The 19,187-nt window shown below is 46.1% G+C and overlaps 1 protein-coding gene across 1 annotated transcript in view; it reads left to right on the forward strand.

The window, feature by feature from the left end:
• Positions 1–19,187, forward strand: part of RREB1 (ras responsive element binding protein 1) — a 125,246-nt gene that overhangs the window by 68,931 nt on the left and 37,128 nt on the right. The window contains 1 exon segment of the mRNA XM_045811524.2: positions 230–393. Coding sequence (XP_045667480.2) covers positions 230–393 — 164 coding nt within the window.

Below are 19,187 nucleotides of genomic sequence, written 5' to 3' on the forward strand. Positions count from 1 at the left end.
GTATTTCAAAACTGGAACACGAAAGTGGAAGAAATAGTTATTTGCCTGTGTTCCTGACAGATTTTGACATTTGGGAAGATATTTAAAACAAAACCAAAAACTATCAGAGAAGCTGTATTGGGTGTTTTTTTGTTCTGGGTTTTTGTATAAAGTTCTGACTTTGCATTTCATGATAGCCAAGTTTTGACCCATCCTCCTAAGTGATCACTGTGACGATCGCTTTCCACAGCATAACACGGACACTGGAGGGGCAGACCATTCGTGCAGCATCTGCGGGAAGTCGCTGAGCTCGGCCAGCTCCCTGGACCGCCACATGCTTGTGCACTCTGGCGAGAGGCCATACAAATGTACCGTGTGCGGCCAGTCGTTTACCACCAATGGGAACATGCACAGGTGGGTGAGGGCGGCCTCTGCCCGGTAGCTGCCGTCTGGAAGGGGACAGAAAGCACGGTGGCCTCGGAGCCATCAGGGGACCTGCCTGAAGGCCTGAGAGCTCCTGGGATCCGCGCGCTGTATGGAGAAGTCAGAGGTGGTATTGGTGCCTTCTGCGTACTCTCTCCCGTGTATTGTATGTGTCTAGCCGTGGGAAACAGAAGTACGTGGGCGAGGACTTTGGCCTTTGGGGATCTTCAGAATGAAACACAGAGTCCTTCCCCCTCTGCCAGTTGGAGCTCTTTGTTTGGGTGCCGGAGGTGGGCAGCTTATCAGATACAGAGGAAGCCTGCAGGAGGAGCATGGTAACCCTTGCCTCTGAAAACCTGTTTGCATATGCCTACCAGATTCCCTGCAGCCCTTCTCCTTGCGAGAAGTTTCTGGGGCCTTTGAATAAATAGTTAGGTGGCCTGGTCTTGGAACTTCAGGATAAGATAGGATAAAATGAAGAAAAAGAAGATCTGATAAATGGCAGGAATTTACTTCCTGAGGGAAAAAAGCTCACTCAAAAGTGGGAGAGAACTCAATGGTGGGCATATTAAAATTCTGTGGGACAAACAAATAGAAAATATACTTTATAGAAAAATTACATAGGTTCTGAGGGATTAGCACAGAAAGACTTTTTTTTTTTTAATGCTCATTTTATCTTTTCCATAAACATTTTAGGAACAGTGGGACTCTAGGAAAGACTTTTAAAGGGACTCAAAAAATTTCACCTTCTTGGAAAATCGGACTGTTTGTTTTTCTATACTCCCTTCTAGGCGTTATGCTGCTTTCTTTTTAAAAATTGACTTTTTTTTTTTTTTTTTACATATTTGTTTCAAAAGAAGACTTTATATAGTTACTGTGAAATTGATGCCTTACTACCTAGCAACAGTAAAATGGGGTGGGCCAGTTTATTCACCTAAAGCCGTGTTGTGGACCGCTGAGGGTATAGCTGGGACACACTGGAAAAGTGGCAAATCTCGGGCTCTTGGTATTAGGCACCTGATGTCAAATCTCAGCTCTGCCACTTGTAAGTTTTCCGTTCTTGAGCAAGTTACTTAACCTTTGTGCCTCATTTTCCTCCTCACTGGAACGAGATTTTTAAATAGTATCCACTTCATTGGAGAGGGATGAGGGTTAGGGGATAATGAGCTTTGCACACAGTCGAGGCCCACGGTAAGCACTCGGTAAATGTTATCTGTCATTACTGTTTGCGTTTCTGAGTAATGCCGCAATCGTCTAACTCCTGGAAGTGGAAGGTACAGGGTGACTTTATGAGATTTTTTACAAAGTATTTTACTTTTTTTTTGCGCATGTACATTTCAGTCCTCTTTGCCCCTCACCCCCTCCTAGGAGTGTTAAGGGAATGGAGAAGGAAGTGAGTAAATGCCATCCCCATGGTTTACTAGCCTATTTTACACTCTAGCTTTTTGCTTTTTTACAGCACAGTCAGCCCGGTAGTATCATTTTACCTTCTGTTTCCCATTTTATTTTGTTTTGCCTGGTCCTTCTCTCTGTGCACCCCCCCCCTCCAAAAAGTCCTCCGTCCCTTACATATTTGCGCTCTCAAAATCCGGTCCTGGAGGCATGGCCTTTCCCTTTTTGGGTGGTTTCCCTGCTTTTTCTTCCTGAGACCCATCTGCGTGTATCTCCCCATGGGCCAGCTCTAACTCTGGAGAGGGCAGTGGGGCACATTAGTGAGATGTGCCCTCCTTGGGACCGCTTTGGCCCTGAGCACTCCCTGCTTATGATCTTCCATGAGATATCTCTGGTCTTGGGCCCAGTCACTCCTGATTGGGAACATTTCCATTTTGGGAGAGCGTCTGTGACTGAATAAGACACGTGTCCAACACGTCCGTAAAGGGCATAGTTACTCCTTCTATGCTGACGTAGCAGACAGTGCCCCTTACAAACAACCACAGCTGAAGTTGTGTTGTCCTGTGCATCAAGCACTGGGCTCAACGCTTTGCTTTTTCTTTTTTTTTTCTTTTGCACCTTTATGCCATAGATTTCACCCATTTGAAGTGTCCAGTTTAGTCGGTTTTAATATATGCACAGAGTTCTGCAGCTATCACGATAATCAGTGTTAGGTCATTTTCATCGCCCCAGAAAGAAACCCTGTACCCATGAAACAGTCCCTTCTCATTACTCTGCACCTTCCAGGCCTAGGAAAACACTAATCTACTTCCTGTCTCTGGATTTGCCTGTTCTCCTGTGTGGTCTTCTGTGACTTGTTTCTTTGTTTCCCATTATGTTTTTAAAACGCATCTGTGTTGTAGCACGTCTGCACCCCATTCTTTTTTACTGTCAAATAATAGTCCATTGTATGGATCTACCATATTTTATATATCACTTTCATCATTGGTGGACATTTGAGTCCTTTCCACTCTTTGGCCATTACGCATCGTGTTCCTGTGAACGTTCTGGCCCATCTTTTTGTGTGGACGCGTGTTTTCCTTTCTGTTGGCCAGATACTTCAGAGTGGAATGGCTGGGTCATGTGGTTACTCCGTGTTTAACATTCTGAGGACCTGCCAGACTGTTCTCCAGAGCGACTGCATCATCTTACATCCCTACCAGCCGCGTAGGAGGAGGGTTCCAGTGTTTCCACATCCTTGCCAACACCTGCTCCCGCCTGTCTTTTTCATGACAGCCATCCTGTGAGGTGTGAAGTGGAATCCCATGAGTTTTATCATTGTAGTTCTTACATGTAAGTCTGGGATCCATTTTGAGTTAATATTTGGGTATCGTGTAAGGAAGGGGTCCAGCTTCAGTCTTCAGCACTTTGTTGAAAAGACTTTTCTTTCCCCCGTTGAATTGTTAGGCCACTCTTGTCAAAGTTCAGTTGGCCATAAATGCAAGGATTGATTTCTCTACTAGTTCTGTTCCATTGAACTGTATGTTCATCCTCAGGCTTTGCATCATATTGAGTTCCTACAAGTCTTTAACCAAGTTTTGAAACTGGGAGGTGTGAATCCTCCAACTGAGGTCTTGTTCAAGATTGTTTTGGCCACTCTGAGTTGCTTGCATTTCCATATGAATTTTAGGATCAGCTTGTCAATTTCTGCAAAAAAGGCAGCTGGTAGAATTATAGGGATTATAAAGTGCATAGATCAATTTGGGGGTGTAGCCACCTTACCAGTATTAAAACTTTGAACATGGGATATTGTCCATTTATGTCCATTACGTCTTAATGGATTTCTTTCAACCGTGCTTTTAAATAGTTTTCAAAGTGTAAGTTAGTTAGTTAGTTAGTTAATTAGTTAGTTACTTGGCAGAAGGCTTTTTAAAGATTTATTTATTTGAGAGAGAGAGAGAGAGGAGCCAGGGGTAGGGGCAGAGGGAGAAGGAGAGAGGATCTCAAGCAGACTCAATGCTCAGCATCGACATGGAGAGCTCCATCTCACAACCCTGAGATCATGACCTGAGCCGAAATCAAGAGTTGGACACTCAACCAAGCCACCCAGGCACCCCAAGTTTTGTATTTATTTTGTTAATTTATTCTTAAGTGTCTTATTCTTTGGGGCAGTATTGGAAGTGGAATTTTTTTTGATTGTTCATTGCTGGTGTATAGAAATACAGCTTACATTTTGCACTGACCTTGTTTCCTGTAGCCTTGCTGACCTGTTCATTCGTTCTAACAGTTATTTCGTGTATTCCTTAGATTTTCTGTATATGCAGTCTTGTCATCTGCAAATAGAGACAGTTGTGCTTCTTCCTTTGAAACTAATCTGGATGCTATTTTTTTTTTCCTGCCTGTGAGCCCTGGCCAGCCGCTCCAGCACAGTGTTAAATAGAAGCAAAGAGAACAGACACCGTGGTCTTATTTCTAATGTTAGGTAGAAAGCATTCCATCTTTCCTCATTAAGTGTGATGCTAGTTACGGGTTTTTCATAAATGTCCTTTATCAGTTTGAGGAAGTTCTTTTTAGTCCCAGTCTGCTGAGTGTTTTCATTGGGGAAGGGGGTCAGATTGTTTCCAATGCTTTTTTGGCATTTATCTAGATGGTCTGGTGGTTTTATCCTGTCCTCTGTTCTATTTTGGATATTAAACCAACCTCATTCCTGGGATGAATCCCACTTGGTCACATTGTATAATCACTTTCATATGTTCATGGACATGGTTTGCTAGTATTTCATTAAAGAGTTTCCTATGTTCATAAGAGATATGGGCCTGTAGGTTTCTTCTGAGTCCCTGTCCGGTTTTCATGCCAGGGTAATTCTGCTAGCCTCATAGAGTGAGTTGGGAAGTATCCCGTCCACCTCTGTGTTTTAGAAGAGTTTGTTGATGTTAACTCTTTATGTATTTGGTAGAATGCACCAACAGAACCACCTGGGCTTTTCCTTCTGAGACGTTTTCAAATTACTAATTCAGGCTCTTGTGATAGGTCTGTTCACATTCCTGTTTCTTCTTGAGTTCGTTTCAGTTATTTTTGTCTGTTCTAGGAATTTGGCCATTTTATGTAAATTATCTAATTGGTTGGCCTACAGGTTGCTCACAGTTTCCCCTTCTAGTCCTTTCTGTCTCAGGGTGAGTAGTAACGTCCCCTCTTTCATTCCTGACATTAATCATTTGAGTGTTCTTTGTTTTTTTTTCCATAGGCAGTCTAGCTAAACATTTGTCAATTTTACTGATATTTTCAAAGAAACAGTTTTTGGTTTTGTAGGTTTTCCTCTGTTGGCTTTTCATTACTTTCCCACTCTGTACATTATTATTTCCCTCCTTCTGCTTGCTTTAGGGTTAGCTTACTGTTCTTTTTCCAGTGGTTTAAGGCAGAAGGTGAGGATATTGATTTGAGAACTTCTTCTCTGCCATAGGCGTTCACAGCTATAAATATCTTTTTGGAATTTGCTTTAGTTGCATCCCATAAATTTTTGTATGTTGTGTTTCCTTGTTCATTCATCTCAAAGTATTTTCTTATTTCCCGTGTGACTTCTTCTTTGACCCGTTGGTTATTTTGGACTCTATTGTTCAGTTTCCGCATATTTGTGAATTCCCAAATTTCTTGCTGCTATTAATTTCCAATATCGTTCCATTGTAGTTGGAGAACATACTTTGTATGATTTCAATCCTTTGAAATTTATGGAGGCTCGTTTTATGGCCTAGCATATGGTCTGTCCTGGAGGACGTCCCGTGTCTGTTCGAGAAGAATGTGTATTCTGCTGCTGTTAGTTGGCATGCTCTCGAGAGGTGCTTTTAGGTCAAGCTGGTTTATATGTTCACATTTCCTATTTCCTTATTGATCTCCATTTATTTTTATGTGCTCTGCGTGTAAGGTTTGTGGAATTATTATCCCATTTTGCAGATGAGGAAACTTGCTTAGGATCAAAGTAACAGAGAAGGCCGAGATTGGAACGTTGGCTGTCGGGCTTAGAGACCATGCCTTTAACTATTATCTCAGAAATAATTGATATAGTGCTCACGTCACTTTGTATATTAGAAAAAAATCACTCTTTCATACTGCCCCCCTCCAAAACAATTCCATATTGCTGTAGAGCTTTACAGTGGACCCTTGAACAATGCAGGGGTTAGGGGCACTGACCACCAGGCAGTCGAAAATCACATAAAGCTTTTGACTCCCCTAAAGTTTAACTACTGATAGCCTACTGTCGACTGGAAACCTTACCAAGCACATAAACATATATGTTGATTGACACGTATTTTGCACATTGTATTAGGTATGCCGTAATTTTAAAATAAAGTAAGCTATAGAAAAAGATGTCATTAAGAAAATGATAAGGAAAATACATTTACAGTAATTTACTGTTCCAAAAAATTTTATGTACAAGCGGACCTGTGTAGTTCACCATGGTGTTCAAAGGTTAACTGTATTTTCAGTGTGAAACTGTTGTAGCCAACTTACTAGCATATACACTCTATTTGGTGAGCATGGAATAGCTTTTTATTAGATTTACGACGGTGTGCTGTTTGGGTGCACATGGATAGATTTTGAAAGGATCTTTCATTTTTTATACCACAGCCCTTGATGTTATCCTAAGGTACATTTCTTATTTGCGAACAGTGTATATTGGAGTTGTTTGTGAATTATTACTTGTAAATTTTCTTTTTTAAAAGCAGGCCTTAGGGATGTTTGTGCTAATTTTGGGTTTTGTACTGATTTTATTTATCGTGAATCATCTTGATTTGGAGAAGAGGGCTAATTGTTACGGGACCAAGCTCTGGTTCTAATTCTGCAGAATTTACAGGAATCTCTTAATTTGTCTATCCTGTCACAAAGTGGCATAGGAAACCCTCACTGAGGACTTGGGCTCAAAAGTTTGTGAAAGCATCCCAAAGGTTAACAATATACCGTGGGAATATCCTGGGTGGGGGGTGTTTCCGAGTTTGTATTGTTAGCACTGAAAGCACTCTAGTGATGATCTGTGAGCTGTGTGACCCTAGAGAAGTTGTTTGACCTCTCTGTGTCTCGGTTACTTCATCTGTAGAAAGAAGTGATACCTGACCAGTGTTGGGGTAGCATTGCGGGGATTCATGAATTAACACATGCAAAGCCCTTAGGAGAATGTTTGTTAAATCAGCGGTCACCAATATCACTATCCTATGTGCCACTGAAGTAAACATTCCTATAATACCAGAAAAATAACTCAAGAGATTCCTTTTACTTTTGTTTTTTTCTTGTTATCCTAAATGGGGTCATCTGAATAACAGGATATTTGAGTTTATCACACTACATTGGCTTTGCCTTCTCTGCAGAAAATCGCAAATAATGAGTTAAAAGAGCATTCAGTTTTTGGGAATCATCCACAATCATCACCCCCTTCATTTGTTGGTGAAACTGTACTTTTGAAAAAAAAGATGATAAAAATGCGAAAACACTTACAAAAATGTGCTAGAGAGTGGAGTTTGATTTATTGGTCCCAATGGATCAGTTCTAGAACCTGAGGCTAGAATGCTGAGCTGTGGTCTCTCCTAAGCACATACCCGGGTTCCCCTGGTTAGGGCCAGAGCGACCCCAGGGACATGTGTGTGCAGGAATGAAAAAGAACCGTGAAGACCCAAGTTATGATGGGTTTTCAGAGCATGGAAGGAGGTTAGTCGACTGTGAGTTTGCCGCTCAAGACAGAAGCTCTTCCCTCTCTCCTTCTTTCTCTTTTTCCTTCCGCTGCTGCTGCTTCCCAAGGGCTGTGGCACCGGCTGGGATCAAGGAGAGCCAGGATCACTGGTGGGGTGATCGGAGACCCCGTGCGTCCTGGGCACCCGTGTCGTGTTCTGTCTTGTTGATACCTGTTCCAGGCCCTCCCTTCCTGTGCCCACATCAGGTTCCCATCTTCCCTCTCTCCCCTGAGGAGTGCAGATCCAGCAGGACCCCTGCTAGCACATGATTTCCCTGTGCTGTGGCTTTCTAGAGCCATTTCCCCGAGGCTTGATTCCACAAGGCTGGTCTGGCACACAGTGTCGCTTAGGAACACAGAAGTCACCTTCCTGGGGCCTCCTGCTCCCCCCTGCTGCTCTGAAGGGCATCTGCACGTGCAGAGGTGATGCGTATCTCTGGGTGTGCACATTCTTCCAGATAAGCCTTGCCTTCCTGGTATTTACTGTCGGGCCACATGCTGTAGGGGCAGATCTGGGCTCCGCCCCACACTCCTGTTGCTGCATACATTGCAACCCATACTCCAGGAACTAGATCTTTTTCAGTTCTAGGTGGTTCTTAACTGACATTGAGGTACTCTGTCCTCACCCCCTTTATGAAGCAGTAGTTACCTCTGGTTTATAAGGCGAGTCAGTCTTTTTGTAGGGTTTCCTTTATCTTAGTTGTAGCAGAGGACCCTCAGCACCCAAGCAAAAAGGCCTTCTGGGTCTATTACCCAATCTGGTCCAGTTGTTCAGGCTGCCACTTTCCCAGTCTGCGGACTCTTATGTTTTTGAGGTTTGGAAATCCTTCATCCCAAACCTCTCTGACCACAGCTGAGTTCCCAGGCAGGATAATAGCCTGCATCAAGTGCAAAACATGTATCACGGAAACATCACCGTGGCTCCAGCTTTTAACTTCCCAGAACTCTTTATCAGTTGCTCCCACGTTGAAAATTTGGATTGAGCGGTGCTCGTCTTCCAAAACAAACTTGGGAAACTGAGCCAGAGCCGCCTGCTGGGAGAGCTCAATGTAGGAAAAAGGGCACTGAGCTTTGCAATTTGCAAAACTTTCCAGAAGACGCTGGACTTCAGAGCTATGAAGAAGTGATGATATTTGAAAGAGAAAATTGAATCAGATCTCCTTTGGAAGAAATCTTACCTCTGAGATAGGTGTCTTTCTTTTGCCAGACCGTAATTGCCCTGGGAAAATAGGAAATTAATTGCCACTTTGCTCCTCATTTTCCAAACTATAGACCTTTAAGCTACAGAGAGAGCTGCGGAGTACGTGTTACATTTCAGACACGCCGAAGACCCTGGCAGGAGCAGGCTTTCCTAACTGGCTTCTCCGTTCATTCTCCAGAGAGAGGGGTTGTGTGCTCCTTTCGTCCGTGTCGTGGAAGGGCGAACATGAGGCAGGGAAATCCCTGGAACATCATCTAGTTGTTTTGGCCCAGGTTTGCTTTCCTCCTGCAACAAGCATGACTTTTTCTGTTGCTAAGTGCGGGGGACATAGACCCTGAGGATGCCCTGGATAACGGACAGTCTTCAGGAACAGAGGCTTATGTGTTCCTATTATGCTGGAAGAAAACGTTCGCTGCACAGAAATGTGACCTGCTCCATGACAAATGAGACCACAGAGGCTCTGAATTTAGCACACTACTCTCAGATGCTTAGGCAGAGCCAGCCCTTGGCATGCACAAGTGAACTTGGGTATCTGAACAGGTGGCCAGCATTTAAGGACAGAAGGAACGGGGATAGGACAGTGTCTTGGGAGGGGACAGTCACTTCTTTACCCTCAGAGCCCAGCAAGAGGAAGGGCCCTGTGAACTTCGCTCATGGTAATAATGAGTTTCTGAGGACCCCCCAGAACTAGTTTTGGGACCTGCTGTTTCTTCAGATTGGAGGTGGGCACTAAGAGGTTCAGCTAGTCACATCTTGAAACAAGTCTTAATCACTAGGTACACACTTCCCTGACCTATTCCTATAAGGGAAGAAAGGTATCAGGTCCCATGGGAAGAAATAATTTGTAGGATAAAAATCTGTGGGTCACCCTACCTAGGACTGTGGGAATTTTTTTTCTGTTAAAAAGTAGGAAATGGGACGCCTGGGTGGTTCAATCAGTTGAGCATCCAACTCTTGATTTCAGTTGTGATCTCTCGGGGTTGTGAGATCGAGCCCCATGTCAGGCTCCATGCTGGGCTTGGAGCCTGCTGAAGATTCTCTCTCTGGCCCTCCCCCTTCTCTAAAGTAGATAAATAGGTAGGTAGGTAGGTTAAATAGGTAGGTAGGTAGGTAGGTAGGTAGGTAGGTAGGTAGGTAGATAGATAGAAGGAAAAAATGATTATATAATGACATTTCAGGTATCTACAACTAAGAATCTTTCCCTTGAGGGAAAGACAAATCAGAAGAAAATGTCTTTAGGGGATGCTCAGAAATCTTAACACGTTCGGTTCCACTTAGAAGATGATAAATGTTCTGTGATCATATGTGCAGCTCCCTACAAAGATAGTCGCACAGTCAGCATAATGGGCAGGTGTGATCTCTGCGGGACACAGGACCACTTACATTTGGTGGTGTTTGGTGACTGTCTGGTGGTTTCATGATGGTTGTACTTGGGTCTCATCTGTCTTAGTACTATGGGTACTGAAGTAGTCAGACATACTTTGAGTATCGTCTAGAAAGCTTTTTTTTTAACCAGGTTGCAACTTCTTTCTTTTTAACTAGGGAAAAAAACATCATGTAAGTGTATTAGTCCATTCCCTGATCATGCCTTTTAATATGCTTTTCATTCTCTTGAAGAGTCCACATCATGAAGAGGCCCCGGATTTTCCCCTTGAGCGTCAACATTGACAAATCTGTGTATCACAGCAAATTGTCTGGCTTCCCAGTTTCCCCCCGGTAGCATTATTAAGCTTTCACCAAGTGAGTTTATCGTGTGATTATATTTAAACGCTCTTAGCCCTTTCTTTACATCTCATCGGCTGAAAGTGAAACCTGTGTGCCTTTATTTTAAATACAGTAGTGGTTTGTATAAAGGCGGCCTCTCTGTGTCCTCTGAGAGCTCTTCCTTCCTCTCTGGCTGATGCTGATAAAGGATGTTCCACAGAGTGGCGGAGAGCGCCTCCGTTTCTTCATCTTTAACGGGGTGACGTTCGGCTCTCAAGAGTTTGTTATCATGAGTATTAAATGCTGTAATATATACCCAAGCCCCTAGCTCACATAAGCGTTCGGCGAATTGTGGTTGCCTTCCTTTCTCTTCTCTCTTAGGAAACTTAACCTCCCAGTTCCTTCTGCGTGCTCATAAGCATGTGTGTCTACAAAACCAAGGAGAGACCGTGACCTTCGACCACGAGGGTCCCATATGCTGTCGTCTAAGAACCTGACAGTCTGGAAGGGGTATTTTGTAAAGCCGCTGTGTGCCATAGGCCTGAATTTTCTTTTCTGAATTGTGCATTCCTCATTATTATTTGAACCCTTCTTTTTTTTTGGGTGGGATTGCTTGTTTTGAGGTGTTTTTCTGTTTCTCATGTGGGTTTGCATTTTCCTATGTGACGAGAATCTGTGGTTCTTTTCAGAATTCTTACTTTTACATTTTAGAAATCTGCAAATAGCAGAAAGCTATCAGTATGAGAAAAAGAACAGGTCAGAGTGATTTGTCACAGAATTTTATTCTTCAAATAAAGTAAAAAGCATAAGAAAATAGCAAAGCGGAAAGTTGACCCATTTCATTTGACAGTCTCTTGCGAAGCCTGTTTTATGTTTGACTGACATTCTCTAAAACATTTTCCCTTCTACTTTGTGCTTGTTTTTTTCTTTTCTAATACCCCTCAACAATGAGCTGGTCTGGTGCTCACTTTTTATTCAGCCATTTTTCTTCTGAGGCCCACGTCAAGTTCAGTTGTACCAAAGAGGGCAGACCAAACGTCTGCACGTACGGGATGTGAAAGCCTGTTTCATCGCGTCACCGTTTCTCGGATTATGGTCTGCTTCATAATTAAGCAGTTCGTTATCACTCCGCCAGCTGGATGCGAGTAATGTTCATAATTTAGGTTTGCTTCTATTTTGGCAGAGGTAGTATTTGTTTTTGGAGATTTGAGCAGACGCAAAAGAAGTTTCTTTTGAAGGCAGGCGCTGGGGTATTTTTGACCTATCTCGCTGAGATAGTTTGAAAGCTCAGTTGCACCAGGTAAAGGTGGTGAATGGCGTCAAATTCTGGAGCACCCGTGCTTGCCCACACTTGAACGGCCCGGCAATCGTGAGAGCTAGAAATTAGGTCACAGAAGGTAAGGCCTGTGTTTGCTGGGGGTAGGATAAGGAGCAGAGGGCCCACCTCTGCTCCGGACCCCGACGGTCACCCTTCTCCTCTCCCACCCTGCCCTCTGCTCATGTCCCGACAGCTGCAAACAGGTCCTGAGCGTGCGTCCCACTTAGTCCTATAATATCAAAGTAGCAAAGTGAGGAGGGAAGGGGAGGAGGAGAGCGAGCCTGCCTGCCAGCGTCAGATCACCAACTTAAACCCACAGCTCTGCACCTCGTGCTTTATACCTTGCATTTTTCCACCTTTGTTTAAATATTCAACCTGTCCAACCTGTTCGGGCTGAACAAGCTGGTGCTAGCAAACATCGAAACGTGCCCACTCACTGTCAACGTTTTTTCTGATTTGTTAAGGAAGGTGATTAGCAGCAAATTCTGTCTTCCCCCCCCCCCCCCCACCACCCCCACTAAAATGTGAACAGGCAGCACAGAAATCTTAGCATAGGTATTGATCACACCGAATCCCTGCTCACGTGTCCCGGGCCTGTGTGTGTGTGTGTGTGTGTGTGTGTGTGTGTGTGTGTTTGTGCCAGAGGGCCTTTCTCCTCAGCTGCCTTCGGGGCTTAGGGTTGATAGAGAGCTTGTCGGTCTTCAGTCAGGAGAGATTTTGTATTTCCTTACACCAGAGATTCGGTTGCATAATAGGTATTGGTATGTAGTGTCAGCACTTAATTCTTCCTCTTCGTGCTTATATAACCCAGCTCACTCGAGAGGACCGTTCCAGCTCAGCAGGCAGGAAAATGGAGGTCTGTGATGTTACAGGTTCCGCTGAGATTGGAAGCAAGTCCTGGACCTCTCTTCCCTGGGTTCCTGTGGGTAGAGCGGTGTTCCGCTCTCCCTTGCAGCACGTCGTTTAGGGACTCGGGTCACCTTTGGCAAGCAGAGGCCCACGCGTACCACATTCATCCCACTGGAGATGCGGGGTGACTGGGGACCGATGCCTTCGCCGAGAAGGGGCTCTGTTGCCTGACTGGGTTTTGCAGGTGATCGTTCTCCTTGGATTCATTTATGTTCATCTTTTTTTTCCTCTCATGTCGGACACAGTGTGATCTTGGTCCTCCTTTCCTTCTGGGCTGTTTCTCCCTGGCCCCTGAAGAATACAGTATGGTGTCCCCATAGTGGTGGTGACTTTCCTTTTCGCCATGCCCCTTCTCTGCATCCACCGCCCACACCTTCCATTTCCCTCTGTGGCATGTGGTGGGCTGTCATGAGCTGCTCAGCCTAAGCATTTCCTGTTCCTCTTTTGGAAGAGGCTGAGGAGTAGCCAGCAGTGAGTTGGCGCTACCTTATCGTGGAGGTAGTCATCTCTTCCTCCTCTGCAAAAAGAAAAAGGATGTGAATAACTAGGTGCTACCGTCTTTAAGAAAGAAAGCTAAAGCGAACTCCCTCCGGGGCTGAAGTGAGAAAAGGGTCTGGGTGACCACCTTTCAAGTCTACCATGACGGTTAGGACTGGGGATTTTTAGCCGTTTGCTGCAGAAAGCCATCGTCTGCAGGGTAGGGTGGAGGTGGTGGTGATTGCTTCCCTCAGGTAGTGGCTCTGGGTTGCCTTTCGGGAATGTCAACTTCTAGGTGGGCTCCATCACCAAAGGCAGCATATACGAGCGTCTCTCCTGGGATTGGGACCTCGGGCTGTCTAGGAGGGTTGAAGAAATAAAAGGTGGTTAGCCCAGAGAAGGGGAAGAGTCCATAACAACATGGCAGCTGCCCTAAAAGATATAAGGGCCCGTCAGGTGGGAAGGTGGTAACATTCTACTTACCGTTTCCTGGTTCAACACAGGGACAGCCCAGGCAGGCCAGTTTTAGCTCTGTGTGAATGAGAGAGCTCTCTGGGTGCGAGAGAGGTCAACACATTCAGCCTCTGAGGTCTTTTATTTGTTTTTTAGGAATCTGTGGTTTTATATGGAAATATGTACTGTGTGTCTTTGTGGGTATTATACACAGGTATCCAGGGAGCCAAATAACGTATAGAGAGTGTGTTAACAAATAAATTATTTTAGCAAAACGAGGGCAGGCAAAGGAAAGAAAAAGTACAAGAGGGTTTAAGGTGTACTGATCCCAAGAACCTGTCTAGGAACAGGGTCTAGAATAAAGATTTTGCAGAGGTTGATATTTATTGACATAGGCCAACTGCCAAGCTCCCCTACACTGTATTTGAACGCTGAGAGAGGAGGAAGGAGCTTTAGAATGAGCAGTGAAGGGCCCTCTGTTTTCTGAGTAAACCATCAATAACTGGAGAATGTTGGACCTCGATTCTGTTCTGAGGTCAGCGGCTTCAGTATCCATATGGAAGGTAGAGGGAAAGGACTGTCGTAGCCAGAAGGTTGCCTTTCTCTTCCCTGAAGGATGGCAGGGGCATGGGGGCCATCGAGGGAAACATACCCCTCAGGCATCATAACCCAGCTCTGTCCATCAGGGAGGAAGTGTTTGTACCAGGGTTTTGCATGAGAGCGGGATCCAGAAAGAAGTGCCTTCACCACCACTGCAGGGGAACCCAGAGACAGCAGAGCAGAAATCGGGGCCATCCAGGACTGTACCCCTAGTCAGAGCTGCGAGCAGCTGTGGACTGGGGAGCAGTGGAGAGGTAGAAAGTTCAAAGGCAACTGTCATGAGCAACATGGACCCAGACTCCTAAGGTTCCTTGACTCTTCGTACTGTTCCGATTCATGCCTACACCAGCACCACCCACGCACCAGGCTGCAGTCCGCAGGAGGAGAGACGTTCTGTACCATTGGGATGCGTTTCCCCCTGTTGCAGGGGAAGAGGAGCTCATGGAGAAAAGCTGACGGGGGAGGTGGCTTTGAAGTCGCCGTGCTCATCTTTTGCCCCCGAGCAGCCGCGGGAGGAGTAAACTGCACGTGAGGACTCAGGTGCAAACCTCCCTTTGCTGTAGTGTCCATGGGTCACGCTGTCCCGGTCAGAGGACGTGGAGTGTCGCCGGCCTGCGGGGGGGGGTGGGTGCAGTATCCGGGCACTTGAGCAGAAGCATCCCGAGAGCGCTGGGAGCAGCCCGCCGTAGGTGTTCCCACAGCCAGCCTGAGGACAGCGGGGAAACGCCTCTCTGAGGCACACACCTCACCGGAGGCTGACTTCCAGAGTTCTCTGAGGGCGCTGTCTTCAGTCCGCGAGGCTGCTTACATCCACCATGGTCAGCCCTCCCTCCACACCCAGGCACAGCTGGCGTGACCTGCCTTCCGGATCAGCATGACTGAGCCTGAACAACACCCGAATTACTAGAAGGTGGCTCTGCGTTCAGAGGTGGAACCACACTGGGAGTCGGATGCTTGAAGCCTTGCCAGCCTCTCCCCGGCCCCTCGTCTACCTCTGTCTTCACTCCCCTCCCCACCCCTCAGGTGCTGGCATAGGCCTGGGTTGACTTGCAGGCATCACTCACAGCTCTCCACCCTTAAACCCCTGCCCTGTACTTCTGTTACCAGAGACCTACAGGAATCTTTCTGGAGGCTGGCTTTTCTTTAGCCCAAAATGGAGGTTGTGGAGCAGTGATGCTTGTTAATCTGATTCACTCCCTCTTTTGGCTGTCACAAGACTTTGTTGGAAAAGCAAAGCGAGCACCGGTAGGAATGGGGATAGATCTGTCATCAGGCTGCAAAAACCTGTTGGAGCCTGTCGGCTTCAGTTTGGTGCACACCCCCCCCCCCCCCGCCAAAAGCAGGGCCGAGCGCTGTTTGTGTGCAGTTTCTGTCCTCCTGGGTTAATAAAACTTAGGAAGAAATTAAGCAGGAGAAGTTAGCAAATACCAGAAGGGTCTAGATCTTGCCTGAACGTTGACCTTCTCAGGTACCTGAGGTAAAGTAGCTATGGAAAAGCTTGAACAGTGTTTCAGACCTGCCATCAGGACGCCTTCCACTAGGCGATCCTTTAAACTTGTTGAGGCTTGTCCAAAGGATTTGACCCCCAAAATAATTTTGAGGATGTTAAATTTCATCACTGTTTTGGTCATGTACTTATGCCCAATAAACTTGTGCAGAGTCTGCGGCAGATTGCAGTGTGAGCCTGGGAGTGGTGTAATGCTCGTATCCCCAAGATGGCGACATTCCAGTCAGGTGGTTAACCGAGCCTGTGACCAGGTTGAAGGGTTGAAGAAGTGAACTGTGGTCCAGTGGTTCTCACACCTGAGCAGGCATGAGTATCACCTAGAGAGCTTGTGGAATTCCAGGGTGCTGGGCCCTGGCCCCGAGTCTCTGAGTCTGCAGGCCTGAGAACTTGCATTTGTGACAAGCTCCTGGCTGGTGCCATTGCTGCTGGTTGGAGGACAGTTTGAGACTGGCAGTTTTGTCCCCATTTTACAGATGTGCAAACCAAAGGTGAGGTAGTCTGGGGAACGTGTGGTGTCTCCCTGGGTGCTGAATGGTAGAACTGGGATAAGTCTACACTGTCTCAGTGCTCAAGACCACCCCCAAGGCTTCAGTGCCATCACATGGTCTCTCCGCTACACCATCGTCCCACCCAAATTTGCTTTGTCATCTACCCGAATTCCCACTTCTCCGAGCAAACCAGTGCTCGAGTGGTAGGAGTTTACCTTCATTGCCAAGTCTGCAGACTTACATACCTAAGAAAGGTGAGCAGAAAGTTCCTGTATTTGGACAGCTGGAGGTGAGGAAGTTCAGGGAGGAAGAAAGGGATATGCTTTAGAAATTGGTCTGTCTCTGCTAAGTTACTAGAGTGGCATTCAGTTCTTGTGCAAGATGTATTTGTTTAGCTGTGATGTGTTCGGTATTCTTATGAACAGCCCACCATAGCTAAACTGGGTCTTTTTACATTTTAGAAGATAAAGAACTACATTTATAAGAGGAAAATTTGAGTTGAAAATCAGCATCCATGCCAAAATTCAAAGTAGGCCCCTATCAGTACTAAAAAGCACTCAGATTTAGATTTTTTTTTTCTACTTTAAAAAACATCTGCAATATTTGTTTTTGTTCATTACTATGGAAACCTCCCCCCCACCCCAACCCCGGGTGTTACGAATGGGAGAAAACTTCACTTGAATCCTCAAAGAGTTCTGATAACATTCCTTCCTTAGACCATGGTGTGACAGGATTTCTACGATTGAAGTGACATGCCTCTGAAGGAAAGTTCTAGAATTTTGTGCCAAAAGCAGCTTACTGTGAATGTAGGTGGAGTTGAATACACGAACACAGATTTGTACCAATAATGGGAGAAATTCGAGTGGGTCCTCAGTTCATCTTTGGTGTTTTTCATTCAAGTCCCTTTATCACTGCACTGTTTATAATCTCGTATCGAGTTGGCTCACATTAAACCCCAGTAAGGGCATTAATTGCGGTTTTTTGGAGACTTGAGGACGTGGTTGTGGTGATTTTGCAAGTGGACAGGTTTTCTGCATGTCCTTCGTGCATTCATCTGTCCAGCCATTCAGCCATTTGGCAGGTATGTACCCACTACTTACTATGTGCCACCAAGGGCCAGTGCAGAGAACGAGAGAGACAAGGCTGTGATGACATTTATTTTCTATTGAGGCCGAGGAGACCGTCAAACGAGTGAAATACACGGTATTTTCAGTTTCTGGTATGTTCTGTGAGGAAGGTAAAACAGGGCAGGGGGCTTGAGAGCCTCTGCATGAGCGGGGTGGGACACTTGCAGGCATCCAGGCCTAGGGTCCCGAGATGGAACAGCTGAGCAGAAGAAGTGGCAGGTGCACCAGTCCTGGGGCCTCTCTCCCAGAGAACGAGTAGGTCCGAAAGGGCCTTGAGGTCAGGTTAGGGTGCAAGCCAGTGAAGCCTGAGAAATAGGCCGAGGCCAGATTCAGTTCTAGGAGGGGAGCCGTCAGAGGCATTTAAGCAGGAGAGTGGTGTGATGTGAGCCATGTTTTAGAAGCTCAGTCTGGCTGCGGTGTAGAGAAGGCATGGTAGCAGGGCAAGAGGGACATCAGGGAGGTCAGTTTAAAATACTAAGACCAGCCGATTGAAAACGCTGTTGTCGTTGGTGTTTTTGCAGTTTATCCATCTGTGAGTTATAATGGCACCTCAGTCCTTGTGCATAAATCCTTGCGTATTTGTTCAGCTCTTTAATCTTCAAGACAAATTTCTAGAAGTGAAATTTACTGGGATAAGGGGCATACGTATTTAAAATTCTGCTCCCTGTTGCTTAGCCGTGTTGCAGAAAGGTGATTACATGTTTACTCCCATCAACAGTGCGGTCTGCCGGTCTGGCAGATGAAAAGATGGAAAATGCTCGAGTGTAGAGGGGTGGAGACAGGGCTCAATGGCAGTTGGAGTGAAGAAGTCACGGGGATCTTTGTTGGAGCTGAGGGTGTGACATCACTGTTGAACACACACGCACACACACATACACACACGGGAACCCCAGCTCTGTTTACGCCACCCGCAGAGATGGTCACCGCAGGCCTGTGCCCCGCACCCTCAGACCACATCCAGATTGCCACTCCTTCTAATCCAGCATGGCAGGAAGAATATCCCTACACTGGGGCACATCCCAAGGTTAGGAATGACCAGTATAATTCGGCAGAGTGGAGAGGGCTGTGAGGGGGCTGGATGGAGAAGCCGGAGTTGTCCACTTCGGGGAAGAGAAACTTCAGAGAAACACAGTAGTCCTCTTGAATTACTTCAAGAGCTGCCATCTAGGAGAGAAGGTAGACTTAATTCGACATTGCCCCCAAAGACAGATAGACATTTGAAGGAAGGAGGGGATTTTTGGCTCAGCATGGGAAAGATGGTTTTAGTAATTAGCCTCATTAAAAATGGAAAAGTGTTGAAGCATCATGACATGCTGACCTGTCTGGTGTGCTGGGGGCTTTCTGTGCTGAAGGGGAGGCTGCCTAGCATCTCAGCTCCCTGCCAGATCTGAGGCTCATTATAGTTTACTGGTTCTTAGGGTACGTGGAAATGAGAAGCATTCGTCCTTGAAATAAAACCTGAGAGAAAAACAGACCCAGGCCTTGTAAAGAAGAGACCGAGAATTGCCCTCCCCACCAGCCCTCCTGTCTGCTTCGGCCACACTCTGTGGGGAAGAGGCCATTACTGGCTCATTTTAGTGACACGCCCCACTTCCTGTGAGCGCTCGGGAGGAAGTGGACAGTTAATGTTGCCACTCCTACCGTCAGAGACCGGGGAAGAAGGGAAGGGGTCAGGTTAGACGGCATCTTAACTACAGACCACATCCAACTTCAGAAATGGCTGTGGCTCCCAGAGTCTGGCAGCTGGACTCTTGACTGAGTTGAGTTCATGAGCCTGCAGCCATTGGTCACCATGTTGCCGAAGGGACGGATTGGAAACTCCCCGTGTCTTGGCCAGCAACCAGAGATTTGACTCCAGAAGGGAGCACGCTGCAGCTTTGAACCTGAGGCTCCAAAGAGCTCAGTCGGAGAGCT

Source organism: Ursus americanus, chromosome 32 (assembly GCF_024610735.1).
Source record: "Ursus americanus isolate L20-20 chromosome 32, mUrsAme1.1.p, whole genome shotgun sequence".
Taxonomy (NCBI): Eukaryota; Metazoa; Chordata; class Mammalia; order Carnivora; family Ursidae; genus Ursus; species Ursus americanus.